The following is a 19,461-nucleotide window of genomic DNA, read 5'->3' as shown; positions in this document are numbered from 1 at the left end:
ATACTACCACAGATGAACTCAATACCTAGAAATAGCATTTGTGCTATAATACAACCTCTAAAACCTCCACTGAAAAATGACATTTCACTGGCATCAGGTCTTGAACAAACATAGAGTAAGATATAGTCATTACTTACTGGTTTAGTGTCACATCTAGGATGAAAGATGATCCAAAAGCATCAACCTGGAAGCTGGCTCGAGCAATGTGGGTAGACTGCAATATTGAAAGGACTGGAATTAGTATTCAGCCACAACAAAACATATCATACAGGTTTGTGAATGCAGAAAGTGAATATATTTACTAAGTAACAATATGCCATTAACCAAATAAAATTGCATTGAAACGGACAAAGCAGTCTGTGATAATGAATAAAAGATCCGTTTCCTGAATCTACGGGGCCTACTCAAGAATTCCCAACAACACCACCTGTGACTGGGAGGCTCTGCCTTAGTAACCCCCATCTCAACCCATCCGCGCCATAGGAAACGGCTCTTCTCTTTGAACTTCCATGCTGGGCAAAACCCCGAGCAAAGGGAAGTGGAAGACTTCCACTGGCTAATGTGTTGCCCGTTCCTTAACCTGCCTCTGGAGACAGACGGGTGGAGAAGAGCTGAGACATTACTGGCTTGGTCAGACCGGGATGCACCCACAAATCTCACCAGCTTTACCTGAAAGAAGCCGTCCATTCAGAGAGACTCTCATTTCAGCCCATATAGCGAGGTGACAGCAATGGGCTACAATCTCATTAGTTGCATTTTCTGTAAAGCTCTGACTCCCCACCCTGTCACCCATCTCCTCCAAAAAGGCTCCCAAAACTCCAGCCCCCTGAGCAGGCACTAAAACCAAAGGAAAATGGGTGCTAGAGAAACATTGCTTTCTTTCTCTCTTTCTGTCTTTCTCCCTTCGACATATATTTTCCCTGAATTAATTGCTTTCATTCAATCCTATAGAGAACAAACATGGGAATACTCTGTAACTCACGATCTGCCAGAAATAGAACGTTTATTTTAGTAGTTAGTGGAAGAAAACACTCAGCTCTCCAATGGAAATGCAACAGTTGTTTCTAGACCAGAAAACTCCCAAGAAACGGAACAGCCATGTTATTTAGCTAATTAATAAGAAAAGCTACTTTCAGACATTTTGGAGTAGTTTCAACTTTGTTCTTATTTTCTTTCCATTGAAATCTGCACATTAAGATTTGAAGCATGTAGACTGAGCAATCTAAGAACAAACACTGAAGAACCACTTACAACTCTAAACTACACTTCTCTAAATAAATACAATACAGGATAGTACAACTGTAACAAACGATTTATTGAAAACTCTGGGAAACACAGGACAGGATGGGATAATGTGAATCATCAAATTCACTCTCTCTAAAACTACTGGCAGGCTTTCAATAGGCATTAAATCCAGAAGAGCTGAGAATACCAGTTTCCCTGGAAAAGAACAGCAACAAAGAAACGGGAAGTTGAGGGAATCATGACTTTTTTGTTTATCACATTTTTGAGTTGCCCTACAATGGAATGTGGTTTTATTTCTATATATAAGCATGAGTATTAATAAAACAAAAAAAAAAAACCCAACCATGAATACATATTTACAAGCAGCTGATTCCTTTTAAAAAAAAAAGTCAAGACAGCTTCTCTTATTAGAGGATGCTCAGGCTGAGTGCCCTCTATAAAAATGCCTCGCTGTGCCACGGCAGTGAATGTGCACGCAAAACTGCATGACCAGAAATTACAGATATTTAAATTACTGTTTAGAAGGATGCAGTATTAACTGTAAAGCTTCTTAGAAGGCCCCTCAATAGATTCAATTCGCAGAATTAGATATCCTTTCAGCGACCCCCATTATATCTAACCTGCTTTTGTAACACAGGCCACAGATCTTCCCTAAGTGGTTCGTGTAATTTCTGGATGATTAAAAAGCATCTCTTTTGCACAAATGTACAATTTTTGACCACTCACTGAATGTGACATATAGTTTACCTTATCAGGGTAAATAATTTCAGCGATGAATTACCATCAATACTAAAAAATCCTACTTTCTATCCAAAAAAGCATCAGGAAAAAGAAAAAAAAAAAAAAGCAGTAATTTCTTCACACCACCCATTTCACCCATTTTGATCCCTTTTGGACATTAAGGGATTCAGGCTTGCCCCAAATGACCCGTGACACAGGCGGCTGGTACCTGCAAGGCAGCGATGGACACCCAACAGCAGGTACAGACACCCACACGTAGGACCACCATTTACCTGTTTCTGGCCTGCAGCAGCCACCGCATCCACAAATACAGCAAAAACAACCATCAACAAATTATCATGTTAGCATTTGCATTTCTTTTCCAACTTTCAGGCAGCAGAGTTTGCTTTGAATGATTTAAAAATTCAGTCTTCTCTTCCTAGATGTGAATTTTCAGGCTGCTGCTCATAAAAAGGATGTGACAGGCCAAGAACTGAGTGAGGTACAAGGGCCCAACGTTAGTTTTGTCATTCCCTTGTTCCACTGCAGCACGTTTGCTAACCTTAACTAACCTTCATTTATTTACCTATCCGCGCCGCAACCACCACTTTCTGATCAAAGGAGTAATGGCAGCCCAGTTGTTTGCTTTTCATCATTAAACGCAAGGAACATTCTACAGCACTTTATTATTTCTGTTTGTTAACAACACAGCTACATATGCCATCAATTAGCTCTGTGTACAAAGTATAACCAAGTCTTCCATATGACCGTACACTGGTACCAAAAGAGAATTCTTCAGTAAGGAAGAATATAAAAAACTTAACTTCAATTTTTAAATGTACATATACTGAATGTAGGCTTTGCCATTAAAATGTATTCACCTCATTCATTGTAAGAGCAAAAGTGACTAGGGTTTTTTGGTTTGGATTTGTTTTTAACTGCTAGGTGTATCGCATCATATTGATTTGGTCTGGGAAATTTCCTCCCTTGAACGTGTCTCTAAGATAAACAATTACAAGGCTAATGTATTTCTGAGGTGACCCTGGACCACAGTTATTCCCTGACAGAAGCTGTTAATGTGGATTTAAGGGACAAAATGCCTATTAATAAATTAAGATAAAAAACATTACACAGATGTAACCACCCCAAGTGGTGCAAACCCAGGAAGCTCACCATTAAGTTGAAGCTCAAGTACAATCAAGCGCATTTCAAATGTATCTCAAACCTACTGAGATATCAAGACGCCTGTTTTGGATAGCCAGCCTAACTTATCCCTTTCCAGAAATCACAGACCTTCCTCCAACACCGATACCATCCCTGGAGGTATTTAAAAGACAGGTAGACATAGTGTTTAGAGATATAGCTTAGTGATGGTTTTTGTCAGTCTTGGGTTGATGGTTGGACTAGATGATCTGAAAGGTCCCTTCCGACCTGGGCAACTCTATGATTCTATGATACCTGACTGTAGAACACGGCAACGCTGCATACTGTGGACTGCTGCCAAAAACAAACAGTTCTGCCCCATCCTGACCACGTGTTCCCACCTACTCTCCCTTTTCAGCTCATGTGACTACCCAGAAAACCAGATCAGGAACAGAAAATTAATCATTCCTTGGAGTGGATCCATTTTCTGCTGGACAAATAAGCTGATCCAAATAAACTATATAATCACACGATGAGTAGATGCACTGGAAAGAAGCTACAGGGGACATTCAAGAGAGAACGAAGACAGATTCCCCCTTTCAATGACAGCTAACAGATCTCAATCAGTGTAACGAAAAACTGCACTTTAAGAGTGCCAGACGGTACATTTTTTTAGGATAACAATTCTTCTGAATATCTGGTTAAAGACCACAAAATAAAGAAACAGATTTTTAAAAGTCTTGGCTCTACATTATTTTTAAGCACACCCACCTGCCTGCTCAGTGAATAGGTAAAATGGCCAGCTGGAAGGGAAGCTTAGATTCATAGGCATATGTCAATAAAAGAACCCAGAGAAAGGAAATAAGCACTTTTACGCCATCTATACCGCCTCATTCAAGCAGAAGTAACAAGAAAGACACCTGCAAAGGCTCCTCTAAACCACTGAAGCAAGACAATCACTTGTGTCATCCAGTTCTCAAACGAAGGAACTTTCTCAGAAAATTCGAGGCTTTTTCAACAACCACAGGCGTGACACATCAGCAACTGAGTCATAAAAGGGGAGTTCTTGGAGACCAGGAGAGATGCGCTCAATGCGGAACATAAACAAGAGCCAGGAAAGGCCTAACAACTTAATGGAAGAGCACAGTGCCGCGCCTCCAACACAATCAAAAAGTTCTGAAATTTTAATGTCAGTGCAACTGAAGAAGGAAAATATCGATTACAACTCTGAAATTAGCTGCAATACTTTCAGATGCATTTTCTAGTGGCACATAAAGTGTATTTACTTTGTAAGCCCCTACAGAAAATACTAAGCATCCCATGCATCTAATGCAACTACGGGAGAGCTAGCTTTTGTCAGAGATTGCAAAGTTTAAGAATCTCAGTGAATGTCTGAGAGGAATCAAAAGTAAATGGAGTGGAAAGGGTTATTTCAAATCACTAAGCAGAAAGATATTTCATCTAAAACAAATATTAAAAGCTTGAATGCTATAAAACCAAAAGCAGTACGCAAACCTTCCTGCCAAACCAAGAGGGATGAGATTCCAATTACTTTAAATCACCTGCCCCGTGCCTCAGGGATCGCTGCAGTAACAGAGGAGATGGGCAATCGGTACCAAGGATGACTATTTATTATTACAAAGAAACACAACAAAATAATGATGATTTCTGATCCGGTCCCCTCAGTACCCCTGCTGGGGACCAGCCTTCTCCAGAAACTGGCCCTGAAGAATGCGCACCTGCAAAGGGAATACGCACCTACATAAACTACAACCAGCGTGTATCATCGCAGACCAACAGTGAGCCTCACCGCACTGTTCCGTAGGTAACCTTAAATATGTCTGGAAGATTTTCATTTCAAATAGGTCAAATATTTCAATCACTAGTGAAACATTTACAGGCTCTGCACTTCCTTTAATAGAAGAATTCTGAAAGGAAATATTTTAGAAATCTTCCTCGCATCGTGTATAATTGGTTGGGTGCTAGAAGGAGCATAGTAACACGATGACTAATATTTTTCCTCATTAAAGTAAGGAAAAAGAGAATAAAAAAAATATATTGTGATATAACGAGCAATTCCCCCGTAATACACGTTTCTTACTTCTGCAGTATCCTTCATAAAGCACTTAGACACTTTTTAGTCAAGTTTTGCTGGAAAATGTAACAATAATTTCTACCAAAAGAGAAGAATGTCTTTTTTTTTTTTTAATTTTTGAGAAAATCCTATTTATATGCTTGCCCTTTGATGTAAAGAATTTTATATTTACTACTATTTATAGCATTGTGGTTTCTAATTAAAAGATTCCGATCAAATTTGCAGACTTGAAAGAAACGCATCAAGAGAATCAAGAGAGAAAATAATACAGAATGTTATAGCAAGAGAGAACTTAAAAGCTATGCTTCAGAGCTTGTAAGAACAATGAGGTTTTATAGCAGACATTCTGGGAGTCGGTCGCATTTACAAAATAATAGATTCCTTAGATATTAATTTAATTTTCCCTCCCTCTCTATTTAACAGGGGAACAGAAACCTCAGCTTGTTAACAATCCTTTATGTGTGTATGAAATGACCGTTCCTTAAGTTCAGTAAGGATACAAGTAAGTCCATGGGAAATCAAAATAAATACATTAATAAAACTAAATGAAAAATATACTAAACATTTTATATAGATTTACCTAAAAAGAATTTTAACTGGCTTTGAAAATAATTGTTAGACTTAAATTTATGCTACAGTAGAGGAATACAGTGCTAATTAGCACAGGTACACATTACAAAAGGACAATTTTCAGCCTCAGTTGTGGTGTAATAAATCCAGAGTTATGCAGTGTATTGTCGCTGCATGTAGAATAAAAAATTTGTTCAAAAACTTACTTTTCTACTTGTACTGGGAAGAAAAAAAAAATAAAAACTTTGCTCGGAGACAAAATTCAGAAATAATCCTAGATCTAATGATAAAAACAAATATCTCCAAGCCAAAGAATCTTTTTTTGAAAATACACAATAAAATATGAATGCTACATGATTTCCTCAGGCCCTCTCTATTGCCATTTGCAAATATCTAATTTTAATCAAAAGTTCAGCATCACTGAGCTGGATTCACATATCACAGCATATTAAAGAACTGCAAAATCTCTTTTTTACTTTCCCTAGCATTCTCAAAATATTAATAGGCACTCATTTACTATATTAATCATCATTTTTTGTCACTCTTTGTGCAAGCTCTCTCTTTTTATCCATTGCGTAAATCTAAGTACCTATGGGGTTGTTTTGTTGGGTTTGTTGTGTTTTTTTGGTTTTTTGGGGTTTTTTGAGGGGGCGAAGTTATTTAATGAAAAAAATGCAGAATAGAATCATGATGAAATGATTTAATGGTTTAATGGAAAGGCTATTACAGCTGCCTCTTTGGGGTACATTTAGTAAATAAGTAAGTCATTTATTCTGAGGAAAAGCTAGAAATAAGAGATTTTAAGAGGTCCGTGTTCATTTTGGAATCCTGGATCACATCTCTGTTCTCCACACCAAACGAGGGTGGGGCTGAGGGAGAGTTACACACCATCAGCTGGAGCGCAGTGCCGTGGCCCTGCTTGCTTTGGTGGGGTTTTGCCAGCTCTCAGCAAACAAAGATCTTGACAAAGTCATAAACATGACCTAAAATAGCTTTTCTCTGCATAAACATCATAGTATCAATGAAATCAGAGTCAGAATCAGGGACTGCCTGTACCTCTAAAATGCCAGTAATTACTCTTCTCAATAGTGAAAAAATAATTAGTAAAAAACAAAAAAAAAACCACACCAAAAACCAACACAAACTCTTTCACTATTTATTTGTGGGTTTGAAAACAGAGGCTTTTGAATTTACTCAATATGGATGAGGGGAACAGCACCAGGAAGAAGCAGTCCTGAGCACAAACCGATGCGACATATTGCACAGGGGTCAGTACTGCAGATCCAACGCCTGGGTAGCAGCAGGGAACCTCCTGAGGTCCTGCAGAGGTGTGTGACGCCAAGCTCCGATGGACTCGGCTGTAACCGCTCACGCGCCTGTCCCTAGACCTCCACTGGGCACCACAAAACCATGAGTATCTTTGAACAGTTGCAACAAACTAAGAAAAAATAACTCTTATTTTCCCCTGAAAACTTCTCTTGCTGCTCTCCTTCCTCGCCTCCACTTCATCTTTCTCAAATATTCACCCAAGGTCAAATGAGGGAGCGATGAAGACAGAAAAACTATCAGGCTGTCACTGCGAGCAAATTTAGCGTGAACTACCGTTTGATCTCACAGATCTAAAAGGACAAATTTCAGTAACTGAATGGGCAAGATGCTGCTTCCCAAGAGGCGATCTAACACTTGTTTCCAGCACCAGAAAAACCCTGTGGTACCAAATCTTACACTCGCTGTGCTTTTATGTATAGAGGATGACGTTAATTTGACTTTAAGAATATTTTAGTTGTAACTTTTGATTTCCTACGAGACTAATTACTGTAACCTCTGTTGTTGTGAAAGTCTTCATATGCCAGTGAAAGGAAGAACTGCAAGAAGTTTTGGGAAGCCACGCTCCTTTTTCGGGTTGTTTTTTTTTTCTTTTTCCTTTTTCTGAAAGGGAAGCAGCAAAGATTCGTGTATAAAAGGTCACATTTAACTAATGTGCAAAAGGTCTTAAATATATCACTATGGGGGCAAAACCAGAAAAACTGGTGACTGCTCAACCTCATGCTTTTAAAATGCATTTGACGAGGTTCTTCATCAAAGACTAATGGCTAGGAAAAGTATGATAAAATAGGTTACTATAAGGGTGATTAATAAAGTACTCCATTACAAATAGGAAACAAAGTTAAGTCATGAATGAAAACTTGTGAAGTTCAGAATGTTTTCCTACCATAACTCATGCGAAAACTTTGATGACCACTGAAGGTCACACTTCTAAAACCAAGACAGGGAGCAGAGCAGAGACCCACCCTGTGACACAGGGCCACTGCAGTTTCCATTGCCCCTCACAGCCACTGTAGGTTTCAGAGGACAAAACGAAGAGCAACGCCAGATACAACAGCAGTAGAGCAATGTCTTCCATCCATCTCACTAGATACTACAGGACTTCACTGTGCAACTGGGCGGTGAACCTACTTCCTTGTGAAGAAGCACAAGGTCAGACTCAAACAAGGAAAATCCCTCTTCAATGATAAACCCCTTCTCCTGGGGATGCCTGGCGGTTTTGAGTGGGCAGAAGCCAAACGAGCTGCACAGCTGCAGCGTGAGGCCAACAACGCATCTGCGGAGGGAGGAGGACACACAACAAGGGCCGCAACGCATGCGCCGTAGGGAGCACTTGAGGATGGACCCATCTGGGTCACTGCGTCATTCAGCTGCAGAAAGGACTATTGTCTCAAGGACACCATTTAGGCAAGAAGGAAAGCTCAACGGATCTAACAGTCAAGAGAAGCAAAGGCATTTCCCCTGCCAAAGCAGATGGCGCCTTGAGGTCATTTTTAGCTGTATGTTTTTCAAGCTCGAGAGGAATCAATAACATTTAGAGAAAGGCCCCCTTTTCAGCATCTCTTGCAGGCTTCAGACACAAAGGAACAGAGTTCCACTACCACAGGAATCTGCAAAACCCCTCCATTAACACCACCTTTACATTACATATAAAGCATTCAAGTGTAATAAAAAGGAGCGCACAGTAATTTTGCTCCTTTATACAACAAGTATCAATGAGCAAAACATTTTTCAGCAACACAATGTCAACTGGCCTTACGTTTAGTTTGTATACAGAAGAAAGTTTACCAAAAGATTAGCTCATCCCACTGGAAGTAACAAGCACTCTGACACCTAGAGCCTACCAACATGGCTAACTTTTCCCATAAATGGTTCTCGGGCAACAGCAAAAAGTTTACTAACATTTTGTCAGCACCGCAGGCTAAGAAGAGCTTGACGAAACTTGCGGACTCTTAGGCATGCCAATACATTGCTCAATCAACTCCACAGATAATACTTCATAAATATGACTCACCCTCTACGTTCAAGTATCAAAGTCCTGTTTAAAGTTGAGAAGTGCGCGAAAAGCACAGTTCAAAACTCCTTTTCCTCTTGATACAGCCTAGGAGATCAAAATGAATCAACATTTTCACTGTATATTTCTTCTGAAACAGCTGATGTATTTTGTTCGTTCCCACAGAATTTCAGGGGGCTGAAATACTCTAAGGAGACATCTCTGGAACAGACCGTGTTCCTACATACTGCTATTCTTCTGGGCAATTTTTGAGCTGAAGTCAGGGCTGTAGCCTCCATGCTGAAATACATCACGCTTTCAGAATCAAGGTACCATTAAAAGGCATCTACCCACACAAACTTTTTCTAAACCATGTATGAATACTACATTCTGGAATATGCTTTTTCTAAAGGATGGTCACTTGCTACAGTCTTCTGATAACATTAATTTCATTTAAAAAAAAAAAAAAAAGAGAGAGAGAAAAATATTGTAGAGTGAATTTGGTGTAGGTAGAGCAATCAGAGCTGGCCAAATTACTAGAGGAATCACCAAATGTCACATTCTGATGGCAAACGCCCAGCAGCAATGCCATGCTTCTTGACTTTCTTTAACTGAATCCAATTTTCAAGTTGGACTCCTACTGACTGAACGGTTAAATAGCCCTACATCATTTGCCACTTTCTTTGATTTCTACATAATCATATCTTTAATTTTAGGTGACACTGGCTTTCCACTGGAACTTACCCGACCAGCCAACCCCCATCGTGGAAGTGCACACCACAGCCTGGCAGAACCCATCCTTGTCCACGTGCTCAGCACTCCCATGCAGCTCTTCAGCCACCTTCGCTGCTCAACCCTCACACAAGTTTCTGGGGAAAAAACAGGAGCCTTCCCTCACACAGTCATCCCACTAAAGTATCAAAAAGCTTGCACAGACATAGTCTTCTGTGCACAAAGCTCTCCTCTGCACTGAGCATGCCTCCATCTGAGGAGAGGGAGGTGGTTCCACACTTGGCTGTGGCTCAGCACAGCTGCCGCTGCACGGTTCATCCCTGCAGCAATGATTTCTCCTCCTCAGATAAATGCCAATATTGCAATAGCTTCAGAAGAATACTATCAAGGAGCATCTGTGACTATGAAGAGCAAAACTTTATCTGACAGGCCTCTGTTATCCTTTATGCACTCCAAAAGACATCTCCACAGAACAGCATAGCCACAGACTACCCAGGAGGCCACTGACAAGCCAAAGGGAAGAAGATGAGGAGAAGGGCTCAGAAGGCTTTCTTGCCTGAAAGTTTTCCACTCACAGTCATAGCAAATTTGACGTAGTTTAAAATAAAGAAGTCAGAACTAGAGAGAAGAGAGCCAGGATGTGAGTCACAGTGATTTTTGGAGATGTTAAATATAGCAGTTATGGTTAACATGCCAGAAGACAACAATTACACTTCTTCCAGAAAATACATTACTGAAAAAAAAGATTATTTAGGGACTAAAAAAATGAACCACATCAGTAGGTGAATGAGGAAGAGATATGGTGTAAGAAGACACCACAATTCCTTGTCCAAGAGGGGTGGGGCTTGATCTTCCGATAGTACTGGACTTCACTCTCCACATCCGCAGCTGTCCAGACTCAAGAGCATAGACACGGGCCTGGGCTGGCAACCAGACCATCTGATAACAACCCAGTGAGCCTCCTCCCCTGAAGCAGAAGGGCAGTCTACCAGGGAGGAGAAGCAGCTTTGGCTCAAACCCATAGGAGCTGAAGACAACGATCTCCATCCTTTCAGAGGGGAGAAACCTAGAGGGAGGCGGCCGCAGTAAGTGGAAGGATCACAAACCTCAGCAGAGCTGATTCAAGAGGGAAAAGCACTGAGACAGCACTAGCCAGAAGGACCCACAATTTAGAGAGCAGAACCGTATCAGGCTTTTGAAGGTTTTACACAGTTCAATTGGCATTTAAGCAGTGTTTGACAGGATAACTGCAATAACGTTTTAACAAGCAGAGCCCTAAGAAAAGTTGTTAGTCTTGAGTCACTTAAAGACTGGTACAATTATTGAGAAGACTACAAAGGGGACCTGAACTACCAGAAGAATTCTACAATACCAGATCTACCATGACAGTGCTGCATGCAGATCCACAATGGTCTTGTGGCAAACATTCTACAGTGAACATTAACTTCCTATGTAGTTCCTCCATAATTTGGATAAACCTCAGCAAAATTTATCACGACACTATTTTGAATGCAACACACTTCTGCATCACCAATGCTTTATAGCAGACCATTAGCCACAACAAGGGTCCCAAACAAGGTATCCTCAGTGAAAGAGTAGCAGCAAGAATATTCAGTTTGATCCTGCACTCAGGTGCACCAACACAGATCAGGAGGGAACGTAGATATTGATTACCAGAGTATCTACTAGGGAAGAAAGGACTTCCCTATCAGACTCAGATCTTAAACATGCAGCTATTACATTGATCGTGGCAAAGAGCGAGTGTTCAGAAAAATACTTTCTATAAGGATTGTTACATCTGAGCCTTTAAGATCCTCCATGACTGCATATAAGCCTGTTTTATGAGATTAAGCCATAGCTTTTTTAATATCTCTCTTTTCAGCTTTGCTATGGCAGAGGCAAGAGAAGATATCACAAAACAACGACTTCCCATACAGCCCTTTTACCCAGACTAGGATTTTCAAAGGTTCCCGTGTCTTCTAATCACCCCTCGAAATCTGAGTCCTGGTGTGATATTTCTGCAATATGAACTCTGAAGTAGCAGCCACCGGAGGCTTTTTTGCTGGATGATTTTTTGGACATATTCATTTACTGTCATAACAAATATAAAGTAGAGAAAGACTTTCCCTGAAATGAGCTTGCAAAGAAGGATGTATTAGAAATTTGAAATATTCTCTGCCTATAAAATACAAATACACAGTACAAATATATATATTTTATAAAAAAAGTGTATCTCATAGTCCCTCCTACATCAGAAATCAAAGAGCACCCTTGCAGCATGCAGCAATCTATAGCAAAGTTTGGCTTTCAGCACTTCTTTTCTTCTTTAGGAAGGTAGGACCTGCATCAGAGTACTGATATTTTAACTGTCATTCACATATTCATAAAATATTTCTAGGTTGGTGAAGTATCTTACCCTCACACGAATATTGCAGAACTGTGTACGCTGAACAGACAGTAAAGTATCACACACATTTTGCCTAACGCCTTATAAACCTTAAGGAAAGAGGTAGAAGAGGCAACAAGGCAGGAAGAAAACCAAATTTGGCAGTAAACCAAATGCATATTTTTATTCACTACAAACTTAGTCCCAGTTTTGCCTCCTCCTCCTTTGGTTTTGTGATAGGTCGATCAAAAATTGTGCCTAAGTTTCTCCAAGAAACCAAAGTCATTTGATTAGGTGGGCAGAAAAGAATTTTTAAAACTGTGTGATTTCTCATGACACTTCCCTTTCCAACAGTCATCATCCATCAGTCACAAACTCTAGAGTTTGGTTTGGTTTTTTTTTTTTCATAAACCACTCAACAGTCAGAACTCATTTTTTAACCAAAAAAAAAAAATACTAATTGTTTGAGCTACCCAACGCGGGAACTTGTAATACCAAGAGAAGCTGACAGCATCAGAACAGAAAGCGAGAATGTTTTAAACAAAGTCAGCAGCTTCAGAAGCACCTGCAAAGAACAGGGATATCCTGTTTGGAGACTAGAGCGAGAGGCCAAGAAGTCGGAGAATCCAATAGCAAAGGCTAGGCAACACCTGAACAACCAATGAAGATTTCAACTCCAAGCGCAGAGCTATGCGAGCTCAGCATGACAGAGCAGAGCTTCTCTGCAATTGATTATCAGCAATAAGAAGTTATTTAAGAAAACTGTAAGCCATGCTTCCAAATCGATGTATGCAATTGTATCGTTTGGTCACAAACAATTCAGAAATGCAGGCTACGGAAGACAAATAAATACTTTGCTAAAAACTACTGAGTCACTCTGGACTACAAACATGTACTTCTATCACCAGACACAGTTCGGATCTGGAGCCCCTTCACGCCAGGCTCCCTACAACCAGGTCACTCCTTTTACTCACTCGGAAGGAATCTGGCATACCTTCACGCCAACGGGCTACAAGCAAGTGAAAAACAGGTTGAGAAACAGAAGATGCTATGGTATGAACATTTTCACAACCAGCAGAGATGAGTGAGTCTATGTCCATAGCAGGTCATTGAGTCAGGACCTTGTTCCCACTGAAAATCATGGCAAATCTCCCATACCAACACCTAGATATATCAAAAATGAATAATGCAATGAAGGCCACAAAAGGAACAATGTTGTGTCTGAGATTGTGCGTGCAGACCTATTCGCAGGACCACAAAGTGCTGGCCCCAACGAGAATTGGGACTCTTCTCTGCTGGTGTTGAGTAGCAGTCTCCAGCTCACAGCACGACCACTAGTAAGTTCTACTTAAGGTTGAGGAAAGGCACCTGTTGGGTGAAGGACATAGAGGTCTGGTACTCTAATCTCCAGCTGGAAAATGAATCTCATCTTTGCAAGCAGAACATCTGATCCACTGAAAATGATTAAGTGATCCTCCAATGAATGGAGGATCCTCCATAAAATGATCCTCCAAATCAAGCGCTGATGTAGAGTACAAACTCACGTTTGCAGAGCCATAGTTTGCTCTCCTTCGTAGGTGGAAGAACACATACAGGAAGCCGGGAGGAACATTTACATATTCCCACACTTCAACGAAGAACATGCCCGCATAGTACTGACTGAAGGAAAGTATTAAGTAACTTGTGATTTCCCATGTGCTTCTTGTCAATGTCTTTGTTGGGCCCCTCACTACGAGAATGACATTGAGGTGCTGGAGCGAGCCGAGAGAAGGGCAGTGAGGCTGGTGAGGGGTCTGGAGAACAAGCGTTACCAGAAGCAGCTGAGGGAACTGGGGATGTTTAGGCTGGAGAAAAGGAGGCTGAGGGGAGACCTTACCACTCTCTACAACTACCTGAAGGAGGTTGTAGCAAGGTGGGGGTCAGTCTCCTCTCCCAACTCACAAGTTGGGACAAGAGAAAATGGCCTCAAGTTGCACCAGGGGAGGTTTAGACTGGATATTAGGAAAAAATTCTTCACTGGAAGAGTTATCAAACACTGGAACAGGCTGCCCAGGGAAGTTGTGAAGGCATTTAAATCCCCAGAGGTATTTAAAAGATGTGTAGATGCGGCGCTTAGGGAGATGGTTTAGTGGTGGTTTTGTCAGAGTTAGGTTGATGGTTGGACTCGATGATCTTAACGATCCCTTCCAGCCTAGACGATTCCATGATTCCTGCAATACCAAAATATGGCTCAAGGCATAGAGTTAAAAGGTTCCTTATAAACATCCACTTTCTTTTAAATGTTTCTTTCTTTTAAACACAAAAATCTTAAGCTTAGCCTTCACTGAACACCCCTGCCATAGAGGAAGTTCATCTTCTAATCGGCTTATTTATGCAACAGTACATGAAGTGTCCATTGCTAAGATCCTGGATTGCGTTAATGATAATATTAATATTAGCGTATTCTCAGATATATCTTATCTTGATTACTCTATAGATTAAGTGCTGTGCAGCTACTAATAGTCCCCCTTTGGGGAACAGAGAAATTGAAATACAGGAACGTCACGGATACTGGTAGTGACTCTATTCTGCGGTGGACTTAAAAGCAGAAACCCAAAGTCACGTGAATTCTCCAACGTCCACTATATACTGTAATGACTTGAATATGTAATAGCCTAGAACATTTGCCTTGTGCTGTGTGCTCTGAAGCCCTGCAATCTTGGGCAGCTACAACTGTGAGAACTACAACTGTGATTTTGTTTCTTAAGCAATTACGTTCTGCGTTTCTAGGATGAGTAAATCAACTATTTCATTTACTATTTAATAGGAAAGCCTGTATGTAGAGAAGTCACTCAACAGTAACAGCAATGACAGCGGCCCAAAAAAAACCCCAAAACAAACAAAACAAAGGAGGTTGCTAGAGAAAAACCTCAACAAATGCTGAAAAAAACCACAGATTTTTAGAAAGCTGCCAACCATCACTTCTCAGTCACTTCTGCCTTCAATTCCCTTCTTTCACCTCCTTTTCTCATATTACACTCCTCTGGCTCAACTCCACTATAAGCCTGTTCTGAAACTCCTGATCTGCAAAGGCCACGCTTTGCATCTGCTTTCCCCTGAACCATCATCTGCATTTCCCTTTGTGCAATTCCAAACGCAGGCCTGCGTCCCTCTTGTACGACTTCTGCCCTTTCTGCAGCCAAAGCTTTCATCCAGGAATTAAAGGAACCCAATCCAATTTAACGCGACTTCCTTCTCTCCAGCTTATCTCTCTCTCTTCCCTTTTATCTTTATCCAATTCAAAACACAATTACATTGTTTGACATTAATTCAACAGCTACAGCTTCACTGCCTAGTCAGGACTGCACCATCCCATTCAGGTATCTGCTTTTCTAGACACAGCTGCTTGTCCTTCAGCCATTGGGGATTCTTCTTCAATGCTTCAGCCTCCTGAAAGAAGCACCCTCCCTAAACTAATCCACAACGCCATTAGCCTTGGTTTGAAATCTCTATTCAAGACCAGTTTTTCTAACTCCGACACATAGCTGCGCAAAGACTACTAGCAATGGATAGAATAGGGCATGGCGACAGTCAGAGTACATTTAATCATAAAACAAACCAATACATCTGAAAATTTTATTGATGCCTCTGTTCCCCTACCCTTTATATGCCATTGATCTTGGGCTGTTAACTCTTCAGGGCAGGCATGGGTGTCTCTCCATGTGCGAGCAGAATCCAGTACTTCATGTCTTCATACTTTACGTGACTTTTACCAGCCACGAAAAGCAGCCATGAAAGTTAACTCAGTCCGTGGCTTTGACAAACATTCCGGCAGAGATGCGGGAGGAGGGTTGTTACGGGATGCTAGACTTGAAGGGTCGGGATATTAAATTACTCAACTGCCACAGTTAACATTACTACCGCAAAAACACCCTCCTAAATGCAGCTTCTGCAAAACTTCCATTAAGCAAAGGCAGTCACGCTGCTGGTCCAGTACTGCCCAGCTGACTCAGATCTCCGGGCGAGGGATGCAGTGCCCTGCAATTAGGATGTAACCATGCCCTGTGCGCGAAGCACAGACAATCGGTACAGCTCCGTTCCATCTCGCTTCGGAATTTTCTTCCTCCAAATCACTGCCAGCTACTGCATCCTTCAGCGGGGTCTGAACCATCAGATACCATGGGAGAGGCTGTGGATGTTTTAAGCAGCAGAGGGAAACTGCTTGATCAGGAGGAACGTTTTGGTTGCACACAGAGCTTTAAATATTTAAGCTCAGTTTAATGTGGAGACTGTTGTGAAATAAATGCATTTAACCCTTTTTCACCCACTAGCATCACTTCTTTTCTGGTAGAAGTAACACTAATACTGACTAACAACTTAACTAAATGAGGATGACTTGAAAATTTTTTATGTGCTTAAGACTTGGTGAATAAAAGTTTGAGATGTTCAGAAAAACGAAACCCATTAACTAACAGTTTGTTCTTTATGACCAGTATTTGAATCCTAATACTAGGTCGAAATGCAACCATTGCTACTTTTTAAGCAGACATATCACTAAGTATTTGAACTTGTGAGAGTGTCCAAGCGTCTTGAAAGAATCACAAAATGCCGAGAGGATTTTTTTTCTTTTTTTAAGCAAAGCACCCATTTTTTAGAATCCTATTTCACTGGACTATAAATACGGCCTTCACATCTGAAAAATCTTTCCATAGAATAAGTTATATTCAGAGGCAAATAAATATGCTGTGAAGAGACTGTTTATTATTTAACTACACAAAAAGAACGCAAGCTGTCAGTGCTTATACTTTACGGACTATAAAAACGAAATCTGAGACAATTCTTTCAGCTATTTTGTTTCTTAAATGGAAGAATTTTGTTTCAATTGGAAAAGGAGGCAGCCGAGGCCTGCAACTCATCTTGGATGTCAGCAGTTACCTCAAATGCAAATTTCTTATATATTTTGTCTGTAACAGCATAGACTCAACATTTTTCCCTGTAGACGCAAGAGCCATATACCACCTCAAATATGATGCTTAGTGATCAAGACTAAAATCACTTTAATATAAATTGGGGTAGCTATTTGTTAAAAGCTATAGGGATCGGTCTTCACATAACAGAAATCTGACAACACAGCCCGGCTGGGGTAGTAATATGTAAGTTAAACTGCGACGTTCAGTTCACGTGCTACATTTCAAGCCATTCCCATCCCATTTCCAATTTCTATTTTTAAAAGCCCACCCGAGGCCGCAGCAGACAAACCCACCCTGCCCACGCTCCAGCCAGAAACCGAAATTGAGCCGCGAGCGTTTCAACTCCGGCTGTCGCAAAGGCACCGCAACCGGGGCGCCGCGGCCACCCGGCCCCCACCCCCCGCCGGCTCTGCCCGCCCGGAGCCCCCGCGGGCGGCCGGGGGTGGGGGGGGACCATCTTAACCCCCGCGGCAGCGGGACCGCCACCCCCGATGACGGTCCTGCGGGAAAAACCGCTTTAAAACAAGCGTTATCCTTCACGCCCGGGGGAGGGCTGCGGGCGAGACACCGCACCGCTGCCTCTCGGGGCGGGGGTCCTCGCCCCCCGCGGCCGCCAGCCCGCGGCGGCAGGTACCGGGGCTCCCCCCGCCTCGCCTACCTGTGTCCGCGCCGCGCCGCTCCGCACCCGCGTACTCAGCGCCGGCCGCCGCGCCCCGCCGCCGCCGCCGGAGACCAGCCGCAGGGGCCTGATGCTCTGTCGCTCGGCGAAGCGGTCGTCGCCCCGCCGCCCCGCCGCCGCTGTCGCGGGCCCGGCGCCTCCTGGGCAGGGGGAGAGGCACCCGTCAACCCGGCTGCGCCCTCGCCCCCGGCGCCGAGGATGGAGCGGCGGCTCCGTTTCCGCGGGGCTCCCCAGCGGCCCTCGGCGCAGCATCTCCACCACCCGCCTCCCTTCCCTTCTTCTTCCTCCTCCTCCTCCTCCTCCTCCCCACCGCCGCGACTCACCTGGGGCAGCGGGCAGGGCGCAGAGCACCAGCGAGAGGAGGCAGGCGGCCGCCCGCATGGCGCTGCCCGCCGCCCCGCTCGCCGCCGTGTGCCGCCCCGGCTTCCGCCGCCGGCTCCGCGCCTGTACGCGGGGAGGGGGGGGGGGAGGCTGCGGGGCCGCCGAGCTCCGCCCCGCCGCCGCCGCCGCGCCGAGCCCCCCTGCGAGGGAAGGAGATGGCGAGAGCCGGCGAGGCTCCCCGCAGAGCCCGCTCGGAAGAGGGAAGTGCTGGGAAATGTAGTCGTTCGCCCGGGGCGTGAGGGAGCGCGGAGGTGAAGCCCCGCAGAGCGTCCGCAGCCGCCGCCGCCCCCGCCCGCCCCGTGGGGCAGCCCCGGTACCGCACCGCCCCGGGGCCGAGAGAGCCCCCGCTGCGAAACTTGCTGCCAGCCCCTCCTGCCGGGGAAAGGCGGGGGCTCGCTGCCTCTCCGGGGGCAGCCGGAGCGTTCTCTCTCCTTCCTTCCCTCCCCACCTGCCCGTCGGGCCCCCCCCAGCCACGCTCCGGCCGCCTTCTGCCGCCGGCCCCTCTCTCCTCCCCGCCCTGTGCAGGGTTTTCCGAGCAAACCTCCATCTCCCTCGCTATGACCTTTTCCCCTCCTTTCTTAAATTCCCGCTCCTGCCCCGCTTTCTCCGCTGAGAGGGAGTTGGGAAAGGATTACAACGCAGCGTCGTTCATCTGGAGCGACAACACGCTCTGCCGGACGGGGCAAGGCCGCAGCAAGAGGCAGAAGCGTCAAGGAGTCCCCGCGATGTCCGTTCCCCAAAACTCGCAGATTATCCTCCCTCAGCAGAGGGATGGCTGCGTCTGCAGCCCAATTCCGCACTCACACCTACCGGGAAGCCGAGGGCACCAGAACTGCCTCTGTCAGCACTGCGTCTCTCACCTGTCTTAACATTTTTTTATGAAAATGGGACAAAAGTGGCAATTGCCTGAGGCACCCCCTTCCCACGACGTTTTCCGAAGGGGCGAGAAGAAGGGCTTCCATGGCCCACAGTTCAGGGGAGCCGAGGGAGGAGGAGGAGGAATGTCATAACAGCCCAGCAGCAGCTGCAGCTCGGTACGGGCCCAGTGGGAGAACACGAGGTCGAAGTACCCCCGGCAAGGGCTTGTACCAGTTGTACGCACATCGTAAAGAGGTGGCACCGCAGTAAATGGCACTGAAAGCTGCTGCTTACCATAGTTTGGAAGATGAGAAGAACAACAACAAATTTTAAAAAAATAAATCTTTGTTTTCATAATCTTAAAACCATTTTGCAGTCAATATT

General features: G+C 43.6%; 1 protein-coding gene across 6 annotated transcripts in view; it reads right to left on the bottom strand.

The window, feature by feature from the left end:
• Positions 1–18,340, bottom strand: part of ADAM22 (ADAM metallopeptidase domain 22) — a 136,779-nt gene extending 118,439 nt beyond the window's left edge. For 2 of the 6 annotated variants that reach the window (XM_063324787.1, XM_063324789.1), the window contains exons 1-3: positions 18,162–18,338; positions 17,818–17,978; positions 138–214 (exon numbers count right to left, since the gene is read on the bottom strand). In XM_063324787.1, the coding sequence (XP_063180857.1) occupies positions 138–214; positions 17,818–17,978; positions 18,162–18,219 (296 nt within the window). In that variant the 5' untranslated portion in view covers positions 18,220–18,338. Of the gene's footprint in view, positions 1–137; positions 215–17,817; positions 17,979–18,161 lie in introns of those variants that run through there. The other 4 variants (XM_063324790.1, XM_063324792.1, XM_063324791.1 and 1 more) reach the window with 3 other exon arrangements.
• Between the last annotated feature and the right edge of the window lie 1,121 nt (positions 18,341–19,461).

Source organism: Chroicocephalus ridibundus, chromosome 2 (genome assembly GCF_963924245.1).
Source record: "Chroicocephalus ridibundus chromosome 2, bChrRid1.1, whole genome shotgun sequence".
Lineage (NCBI taxonomy): Eukaryota > Metazoa > Chordata > Aves > Charadriiformes > Laridae > Chroicocephalus > Chroicocephalus ridibundus.
This window is presented reverse-complemented; position numbering and strand designations above follow the sequence as displayed.